We start from the raw sequence: 27558 nt of genomic DNA on the forward strand, positions 1-27558 counted from the left end.
GAAGAGAAAAACATCACAAAGCAAGTGACCCAAAATAGCACATTTTGTGCATTTCTTCAGCCCCTTGGCAGCATCATGCACATGTGTTCACTCTTGGCTGACTTTTGTGTGAACCTCCCGGCTCTTCACCCGCAGCTTGTTGACCTGGGACTCGGCAATGTCAGCCCGTTCCTCGGCCTCCTCCAGCTCGTGCTGGAGCTTGCGGAATTTGGCAAGATTAACATTGGATTGTTCCTCCTAAGAATAAAGTTGTGAGAGTTAGACTTTGTGGTTCTCATTGCACTTGTCACAAACAGGATTATTTCCTCAACTCAGATATTTCCTTCTTATGGTTTGTTTGTCATATCTGATTTCAAATCCAGACAGAACTTGTAACTTCAATTACATTTTTTTTTTTTTTTTTTTTTTGGTACACGGGCCTCTCACTGTTGTGGCCTCTTCCGTTGTGGAGCACAGGCTCCGGACACGCAGGCTCAGCGGCCATGGCTCACGGGCCCAGCCGCTCCGCGGCATGTGGCATCTTCCCGGACTGGGGCATGAACCCGTGTCCCCTGCATCGGCAGGCGGACTCTCAACCACTGCACCACCAGGGAAGCCCTCAATTACATTTTTTACTCTAAAGAATGAAAGAAGAAACAGTTTTGAAATGGAAGAGACAAGCTCATTATGTCAAACCCATGTATACGTGAAATCTGTTTACAATGTATGGACTGGGTGGAAAGGAGGAAGAGACCCGTGTACGCTTGCTCACAGAGGTTAGAAAGTAAATGTAAAGTCAAATTCTAACTTTGGGAAAATGCCAGTTGAAATGTTTTTGCTATATATTTTGACGTTGGTATACAGAGACGCTGCGTGCGGGTGGGGGGATGGGGATAGGAAGAAAGCATGCCCTCTGTTGGTTGGACTTATTACCATTTGTGCCTCTCCCTTTCGTGTTCCCTTACCTCTTACCCACTACATTGTGTCTGGGAGAGTGGGGAACAACCAGGAAAAGTGAAGCTGAAGAATCTTCCAACACATCCTAATTTGCTACAGCGAATGTGCAGGGATAAGTCCCTGCTGATGACACTGGTAGTGAGGGAAGGAGTCAGCTGGGGTAAAAGATTTCTGTTTGGCTTTTGGGAACAATTGATTTTGTGCATTTCTAGAGGGAGAGGAATATTTATCATGGTGTTAGATTTTCTGCTGGATATTCTTTGCAGCTATCAAGTAAGGTGGGTTATTTGGAATTTTCTTTTTTTCCTCCAACCCCTACAAATTGCTTAATAATAAAAACATCTCGTCTTGAAGTCGTATTCTATAATTAGGATTTGGGGGTAAATTCATATTCATATCATCTCTCTTAAAATAAGAATGGCATATTCTTACTTGGTCTCTTTCTTTCTCATTAACACATTCTCTTAATACACTTTCTACCCCCAAAGAAGTTTTCTTCTTCCCTCAGGGGCTTAAAGATACTTACAGCCTCCTCAGCTTGTCTCTTGTATGATTTCACCTTCGCCTGTAATTTATCTACCAGGTCTTGCAGCCTGAGGACATTCTTGCGGTCTTCCTCAGTCTGGAAGTTTGAAAAAAATGGTCTGCATTGAGTCCAACAAAATAAACCCACTACAGGTGGTGAAGTAAATCACTTTGATATGATGGCAGGTGGGCCTGGCGTAAATGTGGTCAACTCTGAGGCTTCCTTCATAGTATTAACAGTAGCCACTCTTGTTAAATGTCCACTGTGTGCAGGCACTATGTTGGAGAGTTATACACGTCTCTAATCCTTACCTCCCTACTCTGGTGAGTAGATGTTTTTATTCTATTTTACAGGTGATGAATTAAGATTTACAGTGTTAGGTAACCTATCCAAGTTTAAAAAGTAAGAGAGGCCAAACCAGGACTAATACCAGTTTATCTGTCTTTGAAACCTATATTCTTTCCTCACTTACACTATTTTCTAAAGGCCTTCCTGATTTTCCTAGCTTAGGAAAGGGTCTGTGATAGGTGATTGGGTCATTTGCCCCTTATATATATATCAAGTTAATATGTAGCTATTTGTGAGTACCACCTAGTCACTAGGTTTTCAATTTCCCTTTGTGCAGGAAGTCTGGATATTCTAGAAAGCTCTTCCCCTTACCTGGTAGGTGAGTTCCTTTACTCTTCTCTCGTGTTTCCGCAATCCTTTAACAGCCTCAGCATTACGTTTCTGCTCACTTTCAACCTCTCCTTCAAGCTCACGTACCTACAATCAAGAAAGATATTTATATAGTCAGTCTTGGGGGATGTTAATTAACTCACGACCTACCGAAGATACTGGGTGGCTGTCCCCAGCCATAGGATAAGGATGGGAGTCAATATACAAGAAGAGAGAAGGATGGGGGAGTGCCGTTTTCACTTCCCGGATTCAGAGAGATTGGGAGACCCACCCTGGCCTCCAGCTTCTGGATCTGCTTCTTCCCGCCCTTCAGGGCCAGCTGCTCAGCCTCGTCCAGGCGGTGCTGCAGGTCCTTCACCGTCTGCTCCAGGTTCTTCTTCATCCGCTCCAGGTGGGCACTGGTGTCCTGCTCCTTCTTCAGCTCCTCGGCCATCATGGCCGCCTAATTAGTAAATAAACCAGTATAACAAACCTGGTAATGGCAGGTAACACACAGTTTCATTAAACAAATGCTCATTTGCTCACATCAGTGATGGCCTTCTTGGCCTTCTCTTCTGCATTGCGCGATTCTTGAATTACTTCTTCCACTTCACTCTGGAGTTGTGAAACATCATTTTCCAATTTTTTCTTGGTGTTGATCAGGCTGGTGTTCTGTTAAAAGTAGTGGAAATTTACAAGACCTGCAGTTTGCACACTTGGGATTTTACAAATGTCTTACTCGTCGTTGGCTTATGCAGGGGACCTAATGGCAACATTTCACTGAACTTTAAATATTTGTTCAGTGCAAAACGTTAATCATTTGCAAGGTTGGTTCCTCCGGCCCCTCCACTGCCCCAATGTCCATCTGATTTATGCATAAGGACGTGGAGGTTCAAGAATGTCTATATTAGTTAATTGCTCTTTCAATTATATGTCAACCAGACATCGCTAGTGTTCTGTCCTTAAAAGGTTGGAAATATTAGAAAAGAGTAGATTCTTTCTGTGAGAGCCTGGCACTGAGAGTTTCTCAGTTGGAAGGAATCTATTCTCTGTTAACTTGAATGGTTTGCTCCCTTGGGGAATACTGAATTACTCTTACGAAAACATTTTCTTAAAATTTCAACCCAGTGGTTCTCTAAGGGAAGCAATATCACCTCAGTGGGTATTTGGAAATGTATGGGGGTGGATATTTTTGGTTGTCAGAATAACTAGGGCGTGCTACTGCATTTAACGCCCAGGCTGGTCAGTGATGCTAAATGTCCTGCAAGGCACAGGGACTGTAGACATAGCAATGCTGAACGCTGAAGTGCTGGTGATGAGAAACACTGCGTGGAACATTTTCAGATTTTGGAGTCAACAGATATCTTTATTCAGGTTTATTCCACACCATGGTTTTCAAAATAATCTAGAGTCAAATCTTATTTTTAAATAAAAAAAGTAATACCTTTGCCCCGTTTTGGTAGAAAATCTTAAAAAGAACACACAGCAAAAAATCATCTATAATCGCATCACTTCAGGGTAATTGCAATTAATATTTTAAAGCATCTCCCCCATCCTCTTAAATATACACATATTTATAAAAATAGAGTACTTCCATATTATAATTCTGATTCATCACTTTACAGTACACCAGCATTTGTTTGGTGTGAGGGTCTCACCTGGGTGTGCAGGAGCTGGACGCGCTCGCTGGCGTCCAGGAGCTCCTGCTCCACCGTCTTCCTGCTCCTCTCCGTCTGCTCCAGGGTGGCCCGCAGCTCCTCGATCTCGGCCTGTAGCAGGTTGGCTCTGCGCTCCGTGATCGCCAGCTGCTCCTTCAGGTCCTCTTGGCCCCGGAGAGCATCATCCAGGTGGAGCTGGGTATCCTGTTGAGTTAATAAAAAGGCTTAGACACCCTGAAGAGGATGCGAACATCCCAGGAGATGAACTGGAAGAAAGGGTTGGTGCCAGGAACGGGAAATGACAGGCCTGTCATTTGAATGAGCATGAAAATGGGGATGTCACCTGCTTAGGTGAGAGAGGATTATCAGGAGACTGATTCTTGTTGTGTTTTATGCCATCAACTGGTTATTTTTCATGTGTGAGTCACCAGTATCTATAATTTATGGAGCATTTTCCATATGCTGTACCCATTACTTGACATCTGCCTTCTCACTTCATCCTCACAAGTAACCCTGTGAGGTGGGTAGTTTCATTCTTAATTTGTAGAAGAAACAGAGGTTCTGAGAGGTTATAATAACTTGCCTAAAATCAGGCAGCTAGTAAGTGACAAAACTAAGACTCAACCTCAGGCCTATTGGTGCCAAAGTCTTTTAATTTCTCTCGTATCATAGCTTATCTCTGGGCTTCTGTTTGTTCTTTTATATAACGTTTCTTTAAAAATAATATATTCGGGGCTTCCCTGGTGGCGCAGTAGTTGAGAGTCCGCCTGCTGTTGCAGGGCACACGGGTTCATGCCCCGGTCCGGGAAGATCCCACATGCCGTGGAGCGGCTGGGCCCATGAGCCATGGCTGCTGAGCCTGCGTGTCTGGAGCCTGTGCTCCGCAATGGGAGAGGCCACAGTGGTGAGAGGCCCGCGTACCAAAAAAAAAAAAAAAAAAAATATATATATATATATATATATATATATTCGGACTTCCCTGGTGGTGCAGTGGTTAAGAATCTGCCTACTGGGCTTCCCTGGTGGCGCATTGGTTGAGAGTCCGCCTGCCGATGCAGGGGACACGGGTTCGTGCCCCAGTCCGGGAAGATCCCACATGCCATGGAGCGGCTGGGCCCGTGAGCCATGGCCACTGAGCCTGCGCGTCCGGAGCCTGTGCTCCACAATGGAAGAGGCCACAACAGTGAGAGGGCTGCGTACCGCAAAAAAAAAAAAAAAAAAAGAATCTGCTTACTAATGCAGGGCACACGGGTTCGAGCCCTGGTCTGGGAAGATCCTACATGCCACGAAGCAACTAAGCCTGTGCACCACAACTACTGAGCCTGCGCTCTAGAGCCCATGCTCCACAACAAGAGAAGCCACCGCAGTGAGAAACCTGCGCACCGCAACAAACAATAGACCCTGCTCGACCCAACTAGAGAAAGCCCGCGTGCAGCAACAAAGACCCAATGCAGCCAAAAATAAATAAATATATATTCTATGTGTATTTATTTTTAGCTACCTCCATACTACGAACTGTATAATTTGTTAAAAGAAAAAAAAATGGATGGTGTAACAAGAAGGTGTTGTGATGAATGGGAGACGGGTCACTTCCCTGACTTGTCTGGGCTGTTAATGTGGACCCATCTACCTTCAGGATCCCTTGGGTGTTCCTGTAGTTCCTCAAGCTCTCTGCTGCCAAGCGGTTGGCGTGGTTCAGCTGTATTTCCATTTCATTCAGATCTCCTTCCATCTTCTTCTTGACTCTCAGAGCATCATTCCTGCTCCTGATCTCAGCATCCAGTGTGCTCTGCATGGACTCCATGACTCTAATGTGGTTCCTCTTCAGCTGGTCAATTTCCTCATCTTTTTCGGTAATTTTCCTATCAACTTCAGACTTGACTTGGTTCAACTCCAGCTGGATACGCAGGATCTTTCCCTCTTCATGTTCAAGAGATGCCTTAACAAAACAGTGATCAATTAATTATTAATCAATTAATAATGGAAAATGAATATTTGGAGGGTACTCCCTTGTGAGCCAAACTCTTACTAATATCAGTTTGTCTAACATTACAAAGTACAATAAAAGAGCTCTAGGACCCTACTAGGTAAATCATCCTTTAATTTATTCAGTCATAGACTTTATTGGGCAACTCTATAATAAGGGTGCTTTGTAAAGTATAAAGTGCTATACAAATATTATTCATATGAGTAGTAACAAAAATTATATGATTAAACTTATGTGTAGTGAACAGGAATTCTCTCCCGTTCTATAAATTAAAATGTTCACGTGATATACTAATTCCTGTTGTAGAAATTCTCAGTTTTAAAACATATATATATTTTTGATTACAAAATATGTGTCCATTGTAGAATGTGGGGTAATTTATAAAAACAAAACCTTCCAATTTTGCATCCACTTAGAGGCACAATTTTAATGTGGTACATTTTTTTCTAGTTTTTTTCCTATTTATATATATTTATACATGATAAAGTTATATTGTATATGCAAATGTGTCTTGCTTTAAAAAATTATCCTCTACCATAAATATTTCCCCATATTAACTACATTTAATGGCTGTAGAAAATTGCACCCCATGGATGTTCTATAGTTTGCTTTACCTTGTTTTTGGATTGGAGATCTTGTGTTTAAACTTTGCCTCCATTTAGGATAATTTTCTTGGGATAGATTCTTAGAAATAGAACTGATAGGTCATATTATTAAATTTTTAAGACTTTTGATAACTATTGCCAAATTGCCCTTCATAAAGGTTATATGAGTTCAGATTCTCACCTGCTCTGTAATAATGGATCCATCTCATAGTACCATTGCCCAATGAAAACAGTGGTGTTTCCACCAATGTTTATCTTTGATTTTCCCCCCACAACATCAATATACATACCTCTGCTTCCTCTAAGGCAGCCTGAATTTCACATTTCTCTTGTTCCACTTGCTTCTTTATCTTCTCCAGTTCATGGATTTGCTTCCCTCCCTCAGCAATCTGCTCAGTGAGGTCAGAAATCTCCTCTGTGGGTGAACAGAAGAGAGAAGTGGTCAGACTGATATAACATGGAAAGGTCTTTCCAGGGCCATATAGGGTAGGGAAGTTCAAGAGCACTCACGCTGCAAGTTCTTATTTTCTCTCTTTAGCATTTCAAGGTGTTCCAGGGATTCCTCGTAGGCATTCTTGACCTTGAACAGCTCAGTACTGAGAGAACGGGACTCCTTCTGGGAGCCCTCAAGTTCAGCCTGGGTTTCCTCATACTTCTGTTTCCATTCTGATAGGAGCTGAAAAGCAGTAAATTGTCAGCTAATGGAAGGAGAAAGGGAGACTAAAACATCGATGGAGTTTGAGCAGGCTGGGCCACCTTGTCAAAGTTCCTTTGCTTCTTATCGAGAGCCGCGCAGGCAGCGTTAGACCTCCCCACATCAAGCATGAGGTCCTCCACTTCATTCTGGAGCCGCTGCTTGGTCTTCTCAAGGGAAGCGCATTTGGCGTTCACGGCTTCTGCATGTTCCTCAGCTTCCTGCAGACGCTGGGCCAGCTTCTTCCTGAAAAGTTAGCCAGGCAGTTAAGGAGAGAGGTCAGGAACAGGGGCAAGTGCTAAACTCCTCAGCCCCCTTTCATAGTCCTTTTTCTACAATGTCAAGTAGCATGGTTTTCAAAACTGTGGTAGCCAGAACTGCTTTCTAGATGGATTAAACTGTGAAAAGGTCCAAAGTGGTGAACAACTGGACTCAAGTCCTTTTTGTTTCTGAATTGTTGGAGGCCATTGTTGGAGCTGACATTGTATGTATGTATCTTACAGCATATGATTTCAGGATTTTCAGGGCTTCTGATTGAGTATGGTATGGAGAATGATTAGCCAGGGCAATTCTATTGATTTATATCTCATCTCATTCCAAAAAGGATTTGAGACTAACTAGATATTTTATTGGTCACAGATATACTGGGCATATTCTTTTGCTTTCTCTGACTTTCCATTTTATTTTATATACTTTTCTTCCTAGAGAAAAATAGCCAGTTTCTTCTAATAATATATATTTGGTCATTCTCACCTGAGAGAGGAATGGATAAATAAATCAGGATAATTCATGTAGTCTAAGCAAAGGCAGGGTTTTTCTTTTTATTCCTTCTGAATTGTCTACATTCTTGCTTTACTCCCAATTGTGTGCCAACTATATATGCCTAATGTACACAAAAACCTTTAGCCCTAATGCTCTAGAAGATCTACCTGAAGGTCTCCTTTGGTCTGTACCCAGACTAAGGCTTTACTTTATTCAGACTAACTCTGAACATTATGCACAGTTCGGATGGCCTCCAACATGAGTTTTAAGAGATCTGTCTTTGTACTACAGTACTTAAGAAGGTGATCTCTGGAATCAGAATGTCTGGTTCTAATCCCAGCTGTACTATTTATTAATCATATGCTCTTGTGTTAGTTGGTTAACCTCTCACAGTTTCAATTTCCTCATCTGTAAAACAGGGATACAAATAATAATGCAATGTAATGTTGCTAAGAAAACTAAATGAGTTAATATAGGATAGTATTTGACACACAGTATGCACTTAGGGTAGCTTCTGCTTTTGTTATCATCATCATCACAGCTGTTTTCTGGGAGTTGCTGAGCTGGGCAGCTAGGAAACCATGTCATGTCCCTCCTCTAGAGTTCACAGCACACACTTGGCCTCCTCCAGCTCCTCCGTGCGCTGGATGGCATCCGTCTCGTATTTGGTCCTCCACTGGGCCACCTCGCTGTTGGCCTTGGACAGCGCCCTCTGCATCTCGGCCTTGGATTCCTGCTCCTCCTCATACTGTTCCCGCAGCAGGTCACAGTCGTGGCGGGCTGACTGCAGGGCGTGGGCCAGGGCGTTCTTGGCCTGTGGAAGTATGAGTTCAGTGACTTAAATTCATTTCTTCAGTGATATTTAATTTATACACTTAAAGGAGAACCTAACTGAATATGTTTAGATTTGAGCAGTCAAGAATACTTTTGGTAAAACTTACTTTGGTTTCTTCCTCTAGCTGACGTTTCAGCTCCTCAGCCTGCTGCGTAGATGCTTGTTTGGTCCTTGAAAGCTGAGATACCAAAGCATCTTTCTCATCCAATTGTCGGGAATATTCACCTAAGAATTACCGAAGTAAAGGAATAATGGCATAAACAAACAAGCCTAAAGTTTGTATATTTAATTATATGTACATGACAAATACATACTTTATCTAATTATAAATATTGTTACAGAACTGGCTAGATTAAAAAGCAGCATTGCTATTGTAGTGTAACAAATAAACTAGGCTGCTGATTCTTTCTTGCTTTTTTTAAATTTCTTCTAACCCGCTCAGCAAATTCCTATAGTTGATTACTCCCCTCTAATATGGAAGTATTGCTATTAATTCAGAACCCCCGGAATTGCTTTTGTCTAGGCCATAATTGCGGGACTGAGGGAGATCTCTACCCGCTTCCGTCTGCAGGCGTGCCCTCTGAGCCGTCAGGTCACTGAGCAGCCGCTGCTGCTCCTCCTCCTTCGTCTTAAGTTCACTCACTTGGTCTTCTAGAGCGCGGCACATCTTTTCAAGGTTTCCCTACGGCACAGGTACCCATGAAATATGAGACATTGAATACAGTAAAAAAAAAAAAAAAAAAAATTACCACTGGATTCTTAAAATATTTTTAGAGAATAAATTTATGTCAAGTGTGAGTAGAAACTTATGGCACCAACTCTATGGAACATGCTAGGATTCAAGTATGATGGGCGCATAATCTCCCCAAAGTGCTCATTGTTGGAACTCACTCATTTATCCCAATGATACTTGACACTGACAAAGTAGATTTTGAAATAATCTTAACAGATTATATCCAGCATTAAAAAAAAAGAAATAAAATGGAATAATTAGAATACAAAATTTTAGATCAGTGCTGTAAACTGCCTACAAACAATGTTGAACGCCAGAGAACAATGAGGGTTCTCACAGGTTATTAACTATGCTCATCTGAAGACAGTATTGGGTACCTTGGCTTTGGAAATGGTCTCTGCATTACTGCTAAGGTCGTCGATCTCCATCTTCAGCTCACTCTTCTCCTTCTCCAGCTTCTGCTTGACCCTCTGCAGGTTGTCAATCTGCTCCCCCAGCTCGGCCACACTGTCCGCGTGCTTCTTCCTCAGTGTGGCCGCCGTGGCCTCGTGCTGCAGGGTGGCCTCCTCCAGGTCCCGGCGCAAATTCTGGAACTCGGCCTCCCGCTTCTTGTTCATCTCAATCTGGGCCGAAGTGGCCCCTCCGGCCTCCTCCAGCCGCTCGCTGATCTCCTCCAGCTCCTGGGAGAGGTCCGAGCGCTGCTTCTCTGCTTTGGCGCGGGAGGCCCGTTCTGCTTCGATCTCCTCCTCCAGCTCCTCGGTGCGGGCCTGGCAGTGACACAGCACATTAACATGAACTCACCTCAATTTCAGTTTTTTTGGGTGCAGAAACCAGTGGAGGTGAGATGACTCACCTGCAACTCTTTGATTTTCTTCTGTAGTTGAATTTCTACTGCCTGCTCATCTTCAACTTTGCTTAGCAGATTGCTGATTTCAAATTCTTTCCTTTAGACAGAAGAACAAGGCATATTAGTACCCATAAGAATTGAAAGATGATGTCACATAGAATTTTTTTTTCTGGAGTTCCTACTTTTTAAGTTTCTCATCAAGTTGCTGTTTGTCATTTTCTATATCTACTATGGATTCTTGGGCCAATTTTAGGTCACCCTCCAGTTTCCTCTTGGCTCTTTCTAGATCCATTCGAAGTTTCTTTTCTTGTTCTAGAGACCCTTCAAGCTAATGAGAAAATAAGCTTTGTTAAAAATTGAAAGTATATTAAAAAAAACTTTCAAATGGATAAAACTTTCAAATGGATAAAAACACACATCATCCACTTGCTGTTCTAACTTGGCTTTAGCTTTGGTCAGGGTGTTCACTTTGTCCTCTTCTGCCTGCAGGTCATCCAGGGTCTGCTGGTGGGCCTCCTGGAGGGCCTTCTTCTCCTTGGTCAGCTTAGCTATGACTTCGTCGAGGCCTGCCATCTCTTCTGTGAGGTTTTTCACCTAGAAAGGTTAAGGAAGAGATTATCTCTAAAGCAGCTTAGTTCGATGGCAGAGTCTCTATATGCTGTATACAAATATATTTCATACCTTGTTCTCTGTGGCATGTTTCTCCTTCTCAATCTTGGCCAGTGTCAGCTCAAGGTCATCTATGTCTTTCTTCAGTTCCGAACATTCGTCCTCCAGTTTCCTCTTCTTGGCCGTCAGCTCAGCATTGAGCTCTTCCTCATCTTCAGCTCTCTCAGTCACTTCCTTGATCTTTGCCTCCAGCTGGATTTTGTTTTTAATCAGTTGCTCACACCTTTCCTCTGCATCAGCCAAGGCGTCAGCTTCCTGTGGAGAGATTTGCTGAGCTGTTTAGAGAATTTGTTACTTATTTTGAACTTGTACTTTGCAGAAAATAGTAGTGTTTACTGAACTGTAATGAATTTTTCAGTATGAATACAAATTAATTGAACATCATTCCATTGTCTAGAGAAACGTAGCTAATTAGATATGGCACTATAGATTTAGAAGCAAATTAGCCTGAAAAATGACTGGATTGAAGCAATTGACTATTTTAAAAAGTATTGTGTAGAAGAGTGGAAGGACCAAAGGAAGCCTGGGTTCTTGTCCCAAATTTGCCTCCATATGTATGACCTTGCGCAAATTGATTTACTCCTCTTACCCTCAATTATCTCATGTAATTAAGAGGATTGGAATAAATGATTGCTAAGAGCATTTCAACTATAATATTCAAAGATTTTTGACTTAGTCAAATTGGTTAGTTTTGGTTTTGATCATTCCCTACTTGCCTCAAACAACTAGTTGCTACATTGAATTTTAAAAAGAAAAACTATGTAACATTATGCCTATAAATACATTTCCATGAAGCATTTTTCATATACTCAAAACCTCTCTGATAGACCATAACAGTGCTGTATAATTGTCCAAGGCTTCCATTTCCGTTTTAAGAATTACCTATTAGTCTCAAAATGGATATTAGACTATATAAGAACTTGTAATTTTGAGAAACTACATAACTCAATGAGGTTTTTATAAATGATTAAAGGACTCATAAAAATCAGTTCAGCCACGACCTTATTACTCTGGGCTGGGGAATTTCTTTAACTTCTCAGTGTTTGTTTATATCTTAAGTTTTTAAAATGCTTAAACGTTTGATAATGAGGACTTCAGGGTTCCTTTGCTTTTATTTTTAATAGTCATACACTCAGTATATATTTACTCACTGACTAATGATAATACCTATGAAAAGAGGTTAAGATGAATAGGCTATGATTGGGACAATGTAACCTTTATATAAGTGAACTTATCAGAAGGAAAAGTTGAAAATAGCTTAAACATTTTAAGAAAACTATCCTTTTTTTTTTTTTTTTTTTTTTTTTTTTTTACAGATTTCTTCATGACATTGTTGGGCTTGTTGGACCAAAGAAATGGGAGGTTGTATTTCGCCAGAGTGCTGATGCCAAGCCTACCCCCACTCTGATTACAACTTCTTCTTTAACCAATAAACAGAGGCCTTGAGAACTCAGGATCAGTATCAAAGGAAGAATCACAGAGGTCACTAGCTCTGTCTTCCACCGTGGTAGTTCAGTTCAAGCAACTGCAAATGAATTTATTGAGCTAAATCCTGGGGATTGAGGAAAAGAGATACAGAGAGAAATAAGAATAACTGTCTTTTATGAGTTTAAATACAATCTCATACACTTGTATTCAGGAAATAGGGCTCTTAAGACTGAGATGAAGCAGGCAAGGCAGATGAGTAAAATGACTGAGATTTGGGGGCTTGCCTTTAAACTGCTTCCTTCATGCCTATTAAATATGTGATATTGTTAAATAAATTCTTCAATCTCCCATTTTCCATTTGCAATTTGGAAGTAGTTGGTACCTTGCTTCTTCACAGGGATATTGAAAGTTAAGTGAAATACTGAAAAAAGCAACTAGAAATTTTCTTTTTCAAGAAAAGGCCATTTGTAAATCCAGAGTGTATGTGAATTCCAGAAAAGCTTCCATGACGTGCATTCAGCACACAGAGTACTCACAGATTGAACCTGGAGCTGCAGCTCATTTTTCTCTTTCAAGAGAGTCACCATTTTTTCCTCCAGTTCCTTCCTTTTTGCCTCTGACTTCGCAAGTTCATCTTTGGTTTTCTGGAAATCTTCCTTCATGGTGGCCATCTCCTTCTCGGTTTCTGCACTCTTGAGGAGGGGCTTGATCTTGAAGAAGAGTTTCATCCAGGGCCAGTGCTTGACGTTCATGAAGGCACGTATATTATACTGGATGCAGAAAAGGGCTTCTCTGAAATGACAGAAAAGTATCAGTGTAGATTGATCCATTAGAGACAATGTCATTGTTAGTAGTTTTTTTTTACATACAAACTCCCCTTTTAATGACCCCCCCACATGTAAGTGATGTATCAAATTCTGTATATTTTATATGCAGGACACACGCGCACACGCACACACACACACGTGCGCCCTCACACTCAGAGCGGTCCTCAGTGTGAACACTTTGCTCATGTGCACTGCTCATACGCACTGCTCATACTGAACAATTGTGTGTTCTCAGGTCCCTGTCACGTTAGCAAAGAAGCTGACTTTAGAGGAGGAATACTTTGTATATATGAGCAACACATACCATTTTAAGAGTATTTGAGAAATCACAATATTAGTGACTTGGGAGTGGGTGTGGCAGGTGTACGTTCATTGTGCTGCTTGGCCTTTGGCACACTGACGTGACCTATGAAAGGGCATGGCTTGCTATCCTAATTGCCCACCGAAATTGAGCTTATGGTTTATCCTGTTTTCCTTGAAACCTCTCCTCTTATTTTAATCGCTGCCGAATTATCTACTCCATAAACAACTTTTGTTAGTTTCTTCACGTAATAGACTGGCTTTTCTCAAGTCCTTTCAAATGCCTACTTCTTACCTGCTCAGTTAGATTGTTAATGTCTGCAGAGCATTTAGCATGGATTGAGCTACGAAATTTGTTTTATTTAAATAACATTTTAAAATAGTAATAAAAGATATTCCTTCTGCACACTGTAGCAATAGACTGGCAAGGTTTACCTGCCTTATAACAATGTGTTTGCCTCTTCAAGCTTGTTAAAATGGAGATTCTGTTTCTATAGGTACAATTTATAAGAACCATATCTCTGAGAAGGCAGATATCATGACATAAACCATAATGTTGACACATGGAAAAGACTTGGGAACACTTATACCACAGAAGTAAATAAGTACAGATGAGCAAAATGAATGCAAAACGTGTGTGTAAGGACAGGGAATGCAGTAGTGCTGGGTGGATGGGTTGGATGAGGTTAATTAGAGGAAGCGGAAATGGAAGTCTTGAATTGGTAAAGAGATAAATTAGGTTGAGAGGGGAGGGCTTGTGCAAACAGGAGAGAAGGAGATAAGCAAATTGTTTAGCCTGGCTGGAAAAGGCTGTGCGGTGGGAGATGATAGATGAGGTGGGGAATAGAGAGTGGCCTTGACAGACACACAAGCAACTTGGATTTGATGTGGGAGACCGTGGGGAACCGCAAACAGATACAGCATGATGAAAATAGAGTTTACTGCAAATGATTCCTGCTGCTGTATGTGAGATGAATGAAAGGGAGAAACTGAGGGAGGAGAGACGTGTTGAAGGGAATCCCAGCGTGAGGGGTTAAGCAGAGGCTGATGTGTTGTAAGAGTGAGTTCGGAACTGGGTGAGAAGTGCATATTAACCACAAAATGAAAGAGTTAATGAATAAGGAAGACGGATGTAAAGTCCCTAAGAGACCTTACAGTCCTTATCCTCTGCATGGTTACCTCCTTTGCAGCATCTTCTGATATTCTACCCTCATTAGGAATCCCCTACAGATGGCTTGAGTTCTTGTTATAATCTGGGCCAACTTTTCATCTCTCATTTCTTCCAGAAGACCCAGCAGGCCAGCTTTGAAGAAAACCTGGAGAGAGGGAAAGTTACAAATCATCCCAGGCTACAGGAGATACAACTATGGCAGAGGACTTGGATCAGGTGTAAGTAATAGCCATACCTTTGTATGTCCAAATTTGTACTGGGTGTGATCAATATCAATAGAGGCAAGAAGTTTCTCAGAAGCCTTCTTGCTGTCAATGAACTGTCCATCTGGAATAGCACTTGCATTTAAAACTTTGTATCTGTTCAGTTGAAGAAAGAAAGAATGATTAGGAAGGTGTGATCATATATGAAAACCAAACGACACCAAAAAAAAGTCAGTAAAAAGAGAAAAAGCAAAAGTAGAAAATCCAACTGTCCTTTTAGGTTCAGATAGTAAAACAATATGATTTTCCACAAGGCTAATGCATGCTTCCGTCCTATTTTTAAGAAATGCCACCTTCTCTAGCCTGTATTCCGTTCTAGCACCACAAGACTATATTATTTGACTTAATTTCATAGTATTGACGAAGCAGGATACATAAAAACAATGAACAGAGGACAACAGTGAAAATGGTTAATTAGTCACAGCATTCAGTGAAATGTGACAGAGGGAGACTGGCCTTTGTTTAAAATCCCCATATAAGATTCTGCTTGGGAAGCCCTTCCTGCAGATGCGGATGCCCTCCAGCACACCGTTACACCTCAGCTGATGCAGGACAAGCTCATGCTCCATGGCGCCTAAAAATAAATCAGAGTACTTACTGCTGGGCACTGAATTTTCAAACTTGTGCCTGTGTGATTATTTCATGCTCTTAGATCTTACCAGGAGTTTTGGTTTCGTTGGGAATGATGCACCGTACGAAGTGAGGGTGTGTGCTCCTCAGATTGGTCATCAGTTTACTTAAATTTTCCTAGAAAACCAGGTAGAAGGGACTTGATGAGAAAGTTCTACTTCAGATTTCTTTTTTTTTTTGGTAATTATACGGAACGAACCTAGGCACTTTCTTAACTATATTAGGTAAAACTCTATGAGGCTTCAGTTGCTCTGTGTTTTAAAGGTCTCAAGAGTTCTAGCCTACCAAAAAACCGAAAGGCTAAAGTGCTGGGAAGAAATGCAGCTCTCCCTCGTATTCGTTTATGACACCTAGGATCTATCCTGTAAACAAACTGCAAATTCAGTAGCCTTGACACACAGGAAGTATTCTTGACGGGGAATCAGAAGACAAAGGACTACAGTCTCGCTTTGCCACTAATGAGCTGCTTGACTCTATAAAATCCCTTTTCTCTTTCTGGGCCTCATCTGAAAATAGTTGAGATTATCTCTAAGGCCACTTTCATCTCTCTCAGTGCTAATACTTTTCACAGTAGTAGTTTACAGTGGTAACCTAGGTTAGCCACTGTCCCAATGTTTGCCAGTCCTTCTTTGAGTGTATTATTCCCTGGGACCTGTAACCTCTTGTTTTTTGGGGTTTTTTTTTTTTTAGAAGAGTCTAAAATCATAAGACTGTATGACCTTGTGTGAGTGGATCTTGAGTACCTGAGTATGATCACAGTCTGAAGCATATGGGGGGAGTTATTCCAGAAATAGAGTAACTGATTATGACAGACAGTGGTGTTTTACTCCACCACAGAAAACGAGCAAGTAGCTATTTCTCAGTATTTCTTAGGTATATTCATTGAGAAGGCAGAGTTGCTTTATTTTTCATATCTCAGTTAACTATTAGGAAATAAAATAAGTAATGTGAGTTTCTAATCTTGCAATTATATACAAGGATAAGTTGATGAAACAAGGGCATATTTGGTGAAATAATGCAAATTGGTAGTGAGAAAAAAAGAACAGGGCTATTTTCTTGTTTAGGTCATACATAGTATCTGCATTTTAGTTTTAAAAAGAACGAGACTTAGCCATAGAAATCCTGACAAAGCAGCCATTAGACCAGATGCTCCATATGTTCCCCTTTAGAAGAGCCAGTTTTTAAGCCATCTAAGAGAATCACATTATTTGTAGTAATGTTATTATTACTGTTATTCTTAAGAGATATTTTTCTATCTTAATCATCCATCTAAATCACTAGGTTTGGCTTTAGCTAATTTTCAGCTATTACAAAAAATTAAATCCACCTCGGAGGACAAAGATGTGATTTGGTAGAAGGATGTCCTAAAGGGTGTGTGTCGGGCTCAGTTCTCAAAGGGGAACTCAGGAACATTCTCAAAGGGCAACATTGGTGGAATAAAGATACGGCTTTCAGGGCTTCCCTGGTGGCGCAGTGGTTGAGAGTCTGCCTGACGATTCAGGGGACGCGGGTTTGTGCCCCGGTCCGGGAAGATCCCACATGCCACGGGGCGGCTGGGCCCGTGAGCCATGGCCGCTGAGCCTGTGCGTCCGGAGCCTGTGCTCCGCAACGGGAGAGGCCACAGCAGTGAGAGGCCCGCGTACCGCAAAAAAAAAAAAAAAGATACGGCTTTCCACAGGGAGACCTTTGAAGTTCAGCTGTGCTTCCTTAAAAATCAGCCTTATTATATAACAGAAAGCTTCTAAGGGTATTTTGGAATTCCTGAATACATTAGATGAGCATAATAAGGAATAAGAGGTAAAACATTCAGCCTTACAGGGGGAGTATTGCTTTGGCTGTACCCTGACAAGAAGGAATATTTGAAGTAATTCCTATTAACATTCCATTCCCTCCTAATTTATTCTAAATCCTTTATTCTTATCCTAATTATGATAAGTCATAGAAACTGGATAGATTTTTCGAATTAAATTTGTACTTTACCCTGAAAAGGGCTGACACAGTCTGGAAAGAAGAGCCCTTCTTCTTAGCACCTTTCTTTGCGCCGCTGTCTAAGATAAAAAGAAAACCGATCAACGAAAGTAGAATCCCAGAGGCTGGAATGGTATGTGAACATTCTATGGGGATAGGTTAATTTAGATCAGGGGCACAGAAAGTACCGGCTTCAGCAGTAGCATATGTGGAAAAGAGACTGGTCAGAGTCTTCATTGCAGACTTCTGGTACAGCCCAACCACAGTGTCATTCAGGGGGTCCTTGTTCTTGTCCAGCCAGCCGGTAATGTTGTAGTCCACAGTGCCCGCATAGTGGACCAGTGAGAAGTGGGCCTCGGCCCTGCCCTTGACCAGTTTGGGCTTCTGGAAGTTGGCAGACTTGCCCAGGTGCTGGTCATACAGCTTGTTCTTGAAGGAGGTGTCTGTGGCCTTGGGGAACATGCACTCCTCTTCGAGGATGGAGAAGATGCCCAGTGGCTGAATTCAGAAAAGTAGACATTGGTGTCAACTTATCTTGTCTCAAAATATATAGACATAGTGGCTGTCATTTGATTGAATTATGAGCACTCCTAATTAAATATATTTATAAAGTAAACCAGGGTCATAGCTCAAAGAGGTCCTTTTGTTATCATTAGAATGACTTTTCCACAATTCTTTCTCACATTCAATCCATAGCATTATTTTCAATTAAAGAATAGCTGGATATAAACTCCAAATGTCAGCACTGCATAAGTGCGGGCGACTTATTAAAATGTTCTGTGATTACCACATTTTCCCCTGTTTGGTGAATTAATCTATTGTCAGTTTTATTTTTCTATGAAAAGGACTTACTGACTTAGAATGATGTTTACTTTATATGCAATAACTTAACGGTATAAATAATGCAAACCTTATTTAAGACATTTTGTGCATTTAATCCCTTAAAGATAGATTATGAAGAAGCGTAGCAATTTGACTCTTGACTTCCAAACAGATTACTTTTGATATAAGCCCTAGCTGTGTTACCTGTGCATTAATTTTGATCTAGAAAATAGTTATTTCTATTGTTGACATCTTGGATCATAGTGGAGATAGATTTAGAACAAATGAGGTAGTTCTTCCAGTGAAGCAGACCATCTCAATAGAGATGCTGCTTTAAACCTGGATCTGAGTCGGTGTTAGAACAGAACTTGTTATGACAAAATGAAGCTAAACACTCTCTGATTCTTCTTACGTAAAAGTTGAAAAGAGAAAGTCATTTCTAAAGTAATTTTCTAACTTGTTCTGATCAGTCTATTTAAGATTACAGTAATACATTCTGGAGTTGCTTAAGGCACTTGGGAAAGTTATCCTTTCAGTTCGGGTTTCCTTTAGAAGTCAGGCGGACCTTCTCGATGAGCTCAATGCAGGCGGCCAGGTCCATCCCGAAGTCAATGAACTCCCACTCGATGCCCTCCTTCTTGTATTCCTCCTGCTCCAGCACGAACATGTGGTGGTTGAAGAACTGCTGCAGCTTCTCGTTGGTGAAGTTGATGCACAGCTGCTCCAGGCTGTTGAACTGCACAAAACCAAATTTCCAACATTAAGCGGATTTTTATAGCAGTAGAATTCATTACTGAAAAATCTTTTATTGAAAATATGTAGAATACAGTAATGAAATCAAGTTTAAACTGATTGTTGTCTCTTCAGAAATCCCAGGGAAAAAATGATCATTTTTGACATGAACCCTTTTCATGATTTCTGAGACTATGAACTGTCACTACGCTTCTACCTCTAGGCCGTTTCTCCTCCATGTGAGGTGCCTTGTGTATGGGCCAAACATTGCATAGCCAGGTTCCTGTCGTGGCTTTGCCTTATATGGCTGGAGGATCTTTAGCGAGTGTTTTGATTTTCTTGCATCTGTTTCTCCACATGTAATTAGAAGTAATATTAGTTACTCCTTCATGGGTTCTTGTGAAGATTAAATGAGGTAACATTCTGAAGAGCTTAGTAGAGTGCCAGAAATACAGCCTTCGTGATAAATGTTAGCTATTATTATTACTTCTGTTACTATCTAGTTACCTCCTAGCTATTTCGTTCTAGGTGCCATGCTGGAGAAAGCAATGTAGACACTACAAGTGTAAATGAATCATAATACTCTGTATATCAAAACCCAAATTGCCTTTCTCCCACTTTTTATTAATATGAAGATAAACTCACATCAAAGATCTCAAAGCCAGCGATGTCCAAGACCCCGATGAAGTACTGCCTGGGCTGCTTGGTGTCCAGCTGCTGGTTGATGCGGGTGACCATCCACAGGAACATCTTCTCGTAGACGGCTTTGGCCAGAGCGCCCACTGCATTGTACACCTTCATGGACAAAGTAATGTTTGTTGGCACTATGAAAGGCCTGGGATGTATGTGATTCATTGAGGTTGTGCACTTACCTGCTGCACAGTCTGGCCTTTGGTGACGTATTCATTGCCGACCTTGACCCTGGGGTAGCAAAGGGCTTTGAGTAGATCAGCAGAGTTCAGACTCTGGAGATAGGCAGCTTTGTCAGCAACTGCAGAGACACAATTCAAGGAATGTTGTTTAACAGCAGATACTTCTTCAAGGTAGTCTTTCCATTTTCCTCCATCCATTTTCGTTACTATTTAAATAAAAAGCTTTAAATAATTCTAGAGACGATCAGGTGAGGCGCTCTGTATATTAGAGCATATACTTGCTAATAAATGGTCAGTCAGTTACAACTGGCCTTTGGTGATTTGTTGCAAGCAACTCCTGAGAAATTTAACAACAATAAAAATATGTCCAGTGTTTATGGAAATAATTTATGTAACACAAAAGCCAGAGTCCCTGCTCTTTAGACACAGTACGTGGGGGTGGAAGGGAAGATAAATACACCTTATCTCAATTTAGCTCCTCCCAATTTAACCTCAACGAATTAGTTTCTTTATCTGAAAACGTGAGGATTAAATTTTAGTGCATGATTCCTACAGAGTCCCCTTCTAAAATTTTGTCAATGGCTATGATGTAAATGAGGGAGAGAGAATGTCGAGCCAGGGTGGTCAGGAAAGGCTTAAAGGAGCAGATAACTTTAGCTTCCGTGGTAGATCTTGTAAGTTCCATGTTCTTTCCATACATAGAGTATATGATTTTTCTTTCTCAGTTTCTTTTTTATCTTGTTGCCTAGATTGTCTGAGGGTAAATGTAGACAACACACACACACATGTGCACAGATGTCCTCCAATCCCAGCTCTGTGTTTGGGCAAGACCCTGTATCCCTCCACTAGGTTTACCCAGCTGGTGCTGAAATAGACCAATATGCCAAGTTATCCTATATACCTTCTCGCCATTGCTAAGGCAAAGCAAGCTCACGGTTCTGTCTCATTCCCTCTCTAATGATATGGCCCCAGGTTGTGCTTTTTAGATATATCCTTACAAGTGGCTATTAGGGTTCATTTGGGCTACATAGAAAGATGGAGATATGGAGATGTGAGGAGGGAAAGGGGGTGAGGAAAGCATGCAGTGTGTATAAATGTGTACATGCCCCTCAGAAGTCCAGCTACAAAGGAAATGTGAGTTTAGAATAACTGTTTTTTTCTTGCCGTATTCTCTAATTTAAACCCTGATGGAGGTTCATTTGGTACCTTCGGTGCCATCTGGCTCCGCTTGCTCCTCACGCTGCTTTTGCTTGAATTTCATGTTCCCATAATGCATTACTGCCCCTGTGAGCTTATAGATAGACACTTTCTCCTCAGGAGTAAAGCCCAGGATGTCAATGGCTCTCTGCCAGGAGAAATGACAGGACAAAGTTAGGGCAGAAGAGACTAACATATTTTGGAGAATTTACACTATATTCTAAGGTAACCACACTTATGGTGTGGTTGCTATTGTCATTGCCATACATAATGGATTTTTTTTTTTTTTTTTTGTGGTACACGGGCCTCTCACTGTTGTGGCCTCTCCCGTTGCGGAGCACAGGCTCCAGACGCGCAGGCTCAGCGGCCATGGCTCACGGGCCCAGCCGCTCCGTGGCATGTGGCATCTTCCCGGACCGGGGCACGAACCTGTGTCCCCTGCATCAGCAGGTGGACTCTCAACCACTGCGCCACCAGGGAAGCCCCGTAATGGATTTTTAAAAAGTGAGTGTGTGTCTTACATCAGTGGCCATCAGCTCTTCTTGGTCATCAATGCTAGGGACTGTGATCTCCCCTTGACTGACGAAGGCAAAGTCATATGGGTTGGTGGTGATCAGGAGCATTTCTGGATACATAGAATTCAGGATGTATGTTTTGCATTAGAAGTTGTTAACAAAAATAGTAACTTTTGTCTGTGAATTTAAGTTCATCCTTACCAATCAGCTCTGGCTTCTTATTGGAAGTGATCTGATAAAAAATATGGTAGCTTCTTTCTGCCTTTAACTGGAAAGTAACTCTAGACTTTTCTAGAAGATCTGGAAAGAGAGGGAGATAGACATTGAATTAGAAAAAATATCAATGCTGCTGAGATATTAAATGAACTGCAGTGTCTTTGGCTAAAATTGGGGCCTAAATTACGTTAGGCTCCATTGAGATTTCAACGTGATGATCGATCCTGTTGGTACTACATGTAAGAATTCCAAAGACATATGACAATTACCCAAGGTTCTCACCGTCTAAGGGCAGAGAGTGAAGTATGCATGCTCTAATAAAAATCAACTTTGCATATGGATGACCTGTGACCTCTGTATTATAATTGATCCTAATATCCCCTCCTTCCTCAGATCACCTTAGATTCTTTGGTGAGGGACTACCTTGGAAACACCTACCAAAGCTCAGATCAAGAGCAAATCACAGAAATGTATTGTAAGCCTATAGATAACTCATAGAAGTCCATAGATAGTCCTACTGTTTTTCCTGGAGAAAATGTCATAGTTGCTTCTGGGGCAGGAATTGCAGAATGTGTTATAGAGCCATCAGTCTGAGACTGAGGTAAATAGAGCACACAGCGATTATGGATAAGTCTGGCATTAGCTCACGGGCAACACTGCCAGCAGGCTCAGTGCTCAACAAGTGTTGCAGGATATCCCTGCAAATGACATCACTTGTTTCTCTGTTTGATTTTCAATGGTCCTGTTACTCACATGTTTCAATATCAGCAGAAGCCAGTTTCCCTGTGGTACCGAAGTGGATCCTGATGAATTTACCCTTGCAAGTGAAAAAGATGATGTTATATACAAAACTGTTAGCACACGAGTAAGAAGAGATTGAGTTAATAACCCAGACATGCCTTTTTGGGCATTTAAAGCCTGAGAAAACCCTTCTGTGACCCAGAGACTCACAAAGCGAGAGGAGTTGTCATTCCTCACGGTCTTGGCGTTGCCAAAGGCCTCCAGCAGGGGGTTGGCACTGATGATTTGATCTTCCAGAGTCCCCTGCAAAGGCAAGAGCAGTCCTCACACCTGGGGCTTCCTGTGCGCCCTGCCAGTCTTGATTCTGACACGCCGGTCAGACCCACCTGCATTTTGCTAGTTTCATCCTTCTTCTTCTCTCCAGTAACTGCAATTGTTGCAAAGTACTGGATGACACGCTTCGTGTTCACAGTCTTTCCTGCCCCAGATTCTCCGCTGTCAAACAGAAACCAGAGATGAGATCAGAACTACAGCTCACATTGTCGACATCTAAGACAATCACCACAAACCAGAGAAGAAGAAAAAAATCGCATACGTGATCAGGATGGACTGGTTCTCACGATCTGTAAAAAAGAAATCAAGACCATCAGTTTTTAAAAATAGTACACATTCGGGCTTCCCTGGTGGCGCAGTGGTTGAGAATATGCCTGCCAATGCAGGGTACACGGATTCGTGCCCCGGTCCGGGAAGACTGCACATGCCGCGGAGCAACTAGCCCCGTGAGCCGCAGTTACTGAGCCTGCACATCTGGAGCCTGTGCTCTGCAACGAGAGGCTGCGATAGTGAGAGGCCCACGCACCGCGATGAGGAGTGGCCCCCACTTGCTGCAACTAGAGAAAGCCCTCACACAAAAACGAAGAGCCAACACAGCCATAAATAAATAAATAAAAATTTTAAAAAAGGCAGAATTCCTTAAAAAAATAGTACACATTCAATACAAAGATTATTGACTCTGTAAAGATTAATCAGTTTATCCTTTTTAACATTTTGAAGATGTTGCCTGTGATCTTGGTTTTGTGTGTAGCTCCCAGATAGTACTTGCCTCTTGGAGTAAAATTTGTGAAAATGAGAGGCAAAGAATCATGTGTTTCTTCTTAAAATATTATTAATTTTAAAACTTATGGGAAGTTTCAAACGTATACAGAGGTAGAGGCAATAACGTATAAAGAGCTCCTATGTACCCATCATACAGTTTCAACAGTTATTATTTGGCCAACTTTGTATAACCTGTACTCCCATCCTAAACTCACTTGGTTATTTTAAAGAAAATTCCAGGCATCGTATAATTTCATCTGTAACTACTTCAGTAAGAATCATGCAATTCTGAAGTTTCATTTAACAGATGAAGAAACAAACCCAGAGAGAAATAAGTGACTTTTCTAATAGTTACATAGCTTATCAAGATGTTTAGGTCTGTTTGACTTCCAGTTTATATATTTTTCTGCTACCTGGCCTCCTCCCGGTTTTTCATTTTAATTTGACAGCTGGTAATACTAAAAAAGGAAGGGATCTGGAATTGTAAATGTTGGTGTTCATTTATTTTCCTTTTTATTTTATACACATTTCTAAGTAATAAAAACAAAAATTGTCACTAGTTATATGACTGATATGTTGGATATATACCAATTTTCTGATTTGTTAAATCTTTAATTCTATACTGATACAGATTTTAGAGCATTCTCAAATCTAAAAAAATCTATTCAGAGAAATAGATGCTAATTTGGGTGCTATTTAGATGTGGATATAGACTTTAGAGAACTTCAAAGCTCTATTCAGGGAAGTAGAGACAGATTTTGGAACATACTCAGATTGATTTCTTTTTCCAATAGAAGAAAAATCAAGAAAGAGCATATCACATCTAGTGGGAACATAGATAAGAAAACAATGTTCTAGTCTCTAACCTGGTCAAATGCCACAGTTTTGGGTGTTTTTTTTTTTTTTTTTACAAAAATCATGTTTGGAGATAAGTAATCTTGAATTTGGAGCAACCCCAAAACTTGGGGGAGTGGGGACCTCTGTAGGGATGGTGGTGTACATAGCAGTGTAAATGCAACTGCTAAGTGTTAAAACCTCTGGAATGAGCCCACATTTGGATAATTTCTGGAAGGTAGCTAGCTTCTGCTGACAACCAAAGAACAGTTTCCTGGTATGATATCCTTGTAGAACTGCTGGCCAATTTGTAATGGAAGATTCCTATTTTATCCCTTTCTCTTCCCTCTTCTCCTTTAAAAGACAATTTAAAAACAGTGCAAAAAACAAACAAATAAAAAAACAAAAAGGAACAAAATCCTCTCCGGTTTTTAATATCTCATGGAAGAACAGGAAACTCAGGAATTTAGAATATTTCCAAAGGCAATACATTTGGTGTGTGCTGATAAAAGGTTTTCATGCTGTATTTGGGCCTACAATTCGCATCAAAGCCATTTGTTTATGCTTTGATAAGACAGGAATAACAGACTTTGATATAATTAAAAAAAATATTTTCAGGACTTCCCTGGTGGTCCAGTAGTTAAGACTTTGCCTTCCAACGCAGGGGTTGCAGATTTGATCCCTGGTCAGGGAGCTAAGATCCCATATGCCTCGCAGCCAAAAAACCAAAACATAAAACAGAAGCAGTATTGTGACAAATTCAATAAAGACTTAAAAAAAATGGTCCACGTCAAAAAAAAAAATCTTAAAAGTATTTTCAAAGAAAGAGAGATTTCTATTTTCTTCTATTCTTCTAGGAAAATACTTCAAAATCTTTGAGAGGAAAGTCATAGCTCTTTCTTTACTCCTGTTCTACCCCAAAGGCTAGTGATATTAGCTGTGTCTTTTAAAGATAAGGAATTCACAAAGCTTTCCCGCTATGGCTGGTAACTATTTTCCTTGATTGCTGTGGATGTGGATATTTTTTAAAAATCTACTTGAACTTTTTTTCTGTCCAAATCAGAAAGTAAAAAATGTGACAAAGCAACAACAAATATGTTTATGGAGGTCTACTAATGATTTCAACGAGGCTTCTGGTTACCAGCTGGGTTAGCTTGGGTAGGTCAATGAATTCAGTGAGCTTCACTTTACTCATCTTTAGAATGGCTGCAGGGAAGAATATGTGATATTACAGCTCTGAAAGTTTCTTGAAAGCAGTGAAGCCCCATGTGGCTGCAATGTATTATTGTAATCAAAGCCCAAAATCTGTTTGTTTGTTAAAGATTCTATTTCCACATTTTTGTAAATAGATGCATCACTCACTCACCAGTCAGCATGAACTGAAAGGCGTTGTCAGAAATGGAGAAGATGTGGGGCGGGGCCTCCTGGCGCTTTTTGCCTCGGTAGGCAGCCACCACCTCAGGGTTGTACACCGGCAGCCACTTGTAGGGGTTGACGGTGACACAGAAGAGGCCCGAGTAGGTCTGAGAAAATCAGAATAGTCAACATGTGGGATTTGTTTTTACCTGGAGAGATAGGTGGAATAAAGAGATACTGAAAAAAAAAAAAGAGATACTGAAGGGCACTCACATAGATCATCCAGGCTGAGTAACGCTCTTTGAGGTTGTAAAGCACTGCTGGCTCGTGCAGGTGGGTCATCATGACCATGTCCTCAACCTTGTCAAATTTGGGAGGGTTCATGGGGAAGACTTGGTCTTCTTTGACAGTTAGAGTCTGGCAAGTAAAGTAAGAGACAAGTTTGTATTAATGGTTGGAGGTAGGATTTATGTTTATCTGCTTTAATTATAAGACTACAGTTGTGGACACTTTCCATTATATTATTCGGTGTCCTTTAAATAAAGGCATGAAACTACATTCATCTTAGCGTTTGATGGTAAGAAAATCTGTTTCCTCTGATGAGCTAGAATACATACTACTCTTTAAAAAATACTTTTTTCCTCCCACATTTCCTTGTCCCAGGTTTATTTATCAGTTTATATCATTTTACTTAAATGGGTTTAATTTTTCATTTTTCCTGGCCATTTATTACAAGCAGCTTCAATTTGGGGGGAAGTAATGGGGATATTAATACATTGTTTATCTAAATAGATAGTAATTGTTTTGATAGGAGAAGCTAGTTTTTATTTCTCCCAAGTTTGGGGATTTAGACTGGGAAGTGAGGAATTGAAGGAAGATGCTGGAGGCCAAGCCTAGTGGCTTTAAAGTCCTTTGGGTAGTTGGGAAAGGGAGAAATGAGGTTACTGCTGAGAATTTCTTTTACCTTCCAAATCTGATGTCTGTTAATGGACCAGAACGGTGTCTGTATTGGCACTAGGCTTAGAGATTCTGAGCAAGGAAAGCTTCAACTTGAAGCAAGGAGGTGGAGGAATAAAGCGGGGAATATTTTCTCCTTATGTTTTTACTTACTGCTCCACTTTCTGTCTTTACAGTTACTTTCCCTCCTTCTTTGCTTTGTATGATGCTCTTCACATAGGATTCCTTGGGCTCCACCACAAAGACTGATGTTTTAGCATCGAAGGGCTTGTTTTGGGCTTCAATCCGCTCCTTTTCCGATTTTCGAAGGTAGGGAGCAGCTTCGCCAAAAACAGCCATCTCACCGTCCAAACTCGCACTCATGGCTGCGATTTATTTAGAGAGAATTTTGCCTTGGGGAAAAAATGAGGGAGAGGAGAAATAGAAACCGTAAGTTATACATGTGAGCTAGGATTTGAAATGAAAGAAATGTTGAGGCTCCATCGCCTGCCTGGGCTGTAACTGTTCTTCCAAGCTGTTGCTGACCAGTGTTCTCATACAGTAACCCTAGCACAGGGCTGGTTTGGAATGAGACTGCAGTTTGAGGCTTCGTTTTTAGGGCTTTGAAAATTTCCTTCCCAGATGGCATATCTTGATCTTCAGGGCTAAGGCATCTACAACTGAGTGAGAACGGAATCCTTGCATGTTTTATTCTCTAAACTGTAACAATATCTATAGCTAAGACT

At 41.1% G+C, this 27558-nt stretch overlaps 1 protein-coding gene across 2 annotated transcripts; it reads right to left on the reverse strand.

The window, feature by feature from the left end:
* Positions 1–34: 34 nt before the first annotated feature.
* LOC308607811 (myosin-8) lies at positions 35–27254 on the reverse strand. 2 transcript variants are annotated; one of them, XM_081220078.1, is made up of 38 exons: positions 26987–27254; positions 26150–26293; positions 25887–26043; positions 23187–23214; positions 22978–23086; positions 22802–22894; positions 22604–22667; positions 21836–21934; positions 21641–21744; positions 21129–21267; positions 19923–20041; positions 19696–19845; positions 18884–19054; positions 17685–17994; positions 17509–17576; positions 15558–15645; positions 15355–15472; positions 14871–14994; positions 14644–14780; positions 12874–13129; positions 10922–11164; positions 10658–10834; positions 10423–10568; positions 10247–10337; positions 9771–10160; positions 9216–9342; positions 8767–8885; positions 8443–8639; positions 7126–7309; positions 6880–7045; positions 6660–6784; positions 5408–5716; positions 3778–3981; positions 2666–2791; positions 2412–2582; positions 2123–2227; positions 1463–1558; positions 35–237 (listed from the first exon to the last, which is right to left on the reverse strand). In XM_081220078.1, the coding sequence occupies exons 1-38, from the start codon at positions 27194–27196 to the stop codon at positions 88–90; spliced, it is 5814 nt and encodes a 1937-aa protein (XP_081076204.1). In that variant the 5' UTR covers positions 27197–27254; the 3' UTR covers positions 35–87. The 2 variants fall into 2 exon arrangements, with proteins under 2 accessions (XP_081076204.1, XP_081076203.1); XM_081220077.1 differs by having other exon boundaries at positions 17676–17994.
* Between the last annotated feature and the right edge of the window lie 304 nt (positions 27255–27558).

The sequence above is a fragment of the Mesoplodon bidens genome (genome assembly GCF_964165515.1).
Source record: "Mesoplodon bidens genome assembly, chromosome: 19".
Classification (NCBI taxonomy): domain Eukaryota; kingdom Metazoa; phylum Chordata; class Mammalia; order Artiodactyla; family Ziphiidae; genus Mesoplodon; species Mesoplodon bidens.

Bases quoted from the DNA above. Each gene is read 5' to 3' on its own strand.
- LOC308607811 (XM_081220077.1), bottom strand. From the start codon at position 27,196: ATGAGTGCGAGTTTGGACGGTGAGATGGCTGTTTTTGGCGAAGCTGCT. The intron at 17,995-18,883 runs GTCCGCCTGACT...TTCTGAATTCAG, and splicing joins GCATTGAGCTCATCGAGAAG to CCACTGGGCATCTTCTCCAT. The intron at 7,310-8,442 runs GTGTGTGCTGTG...CTAACTTTTCAG, and splicing joins GAGGAGCTGGAGGAGGCCAA to GAAGAAGCTGGCCCAGCGTC.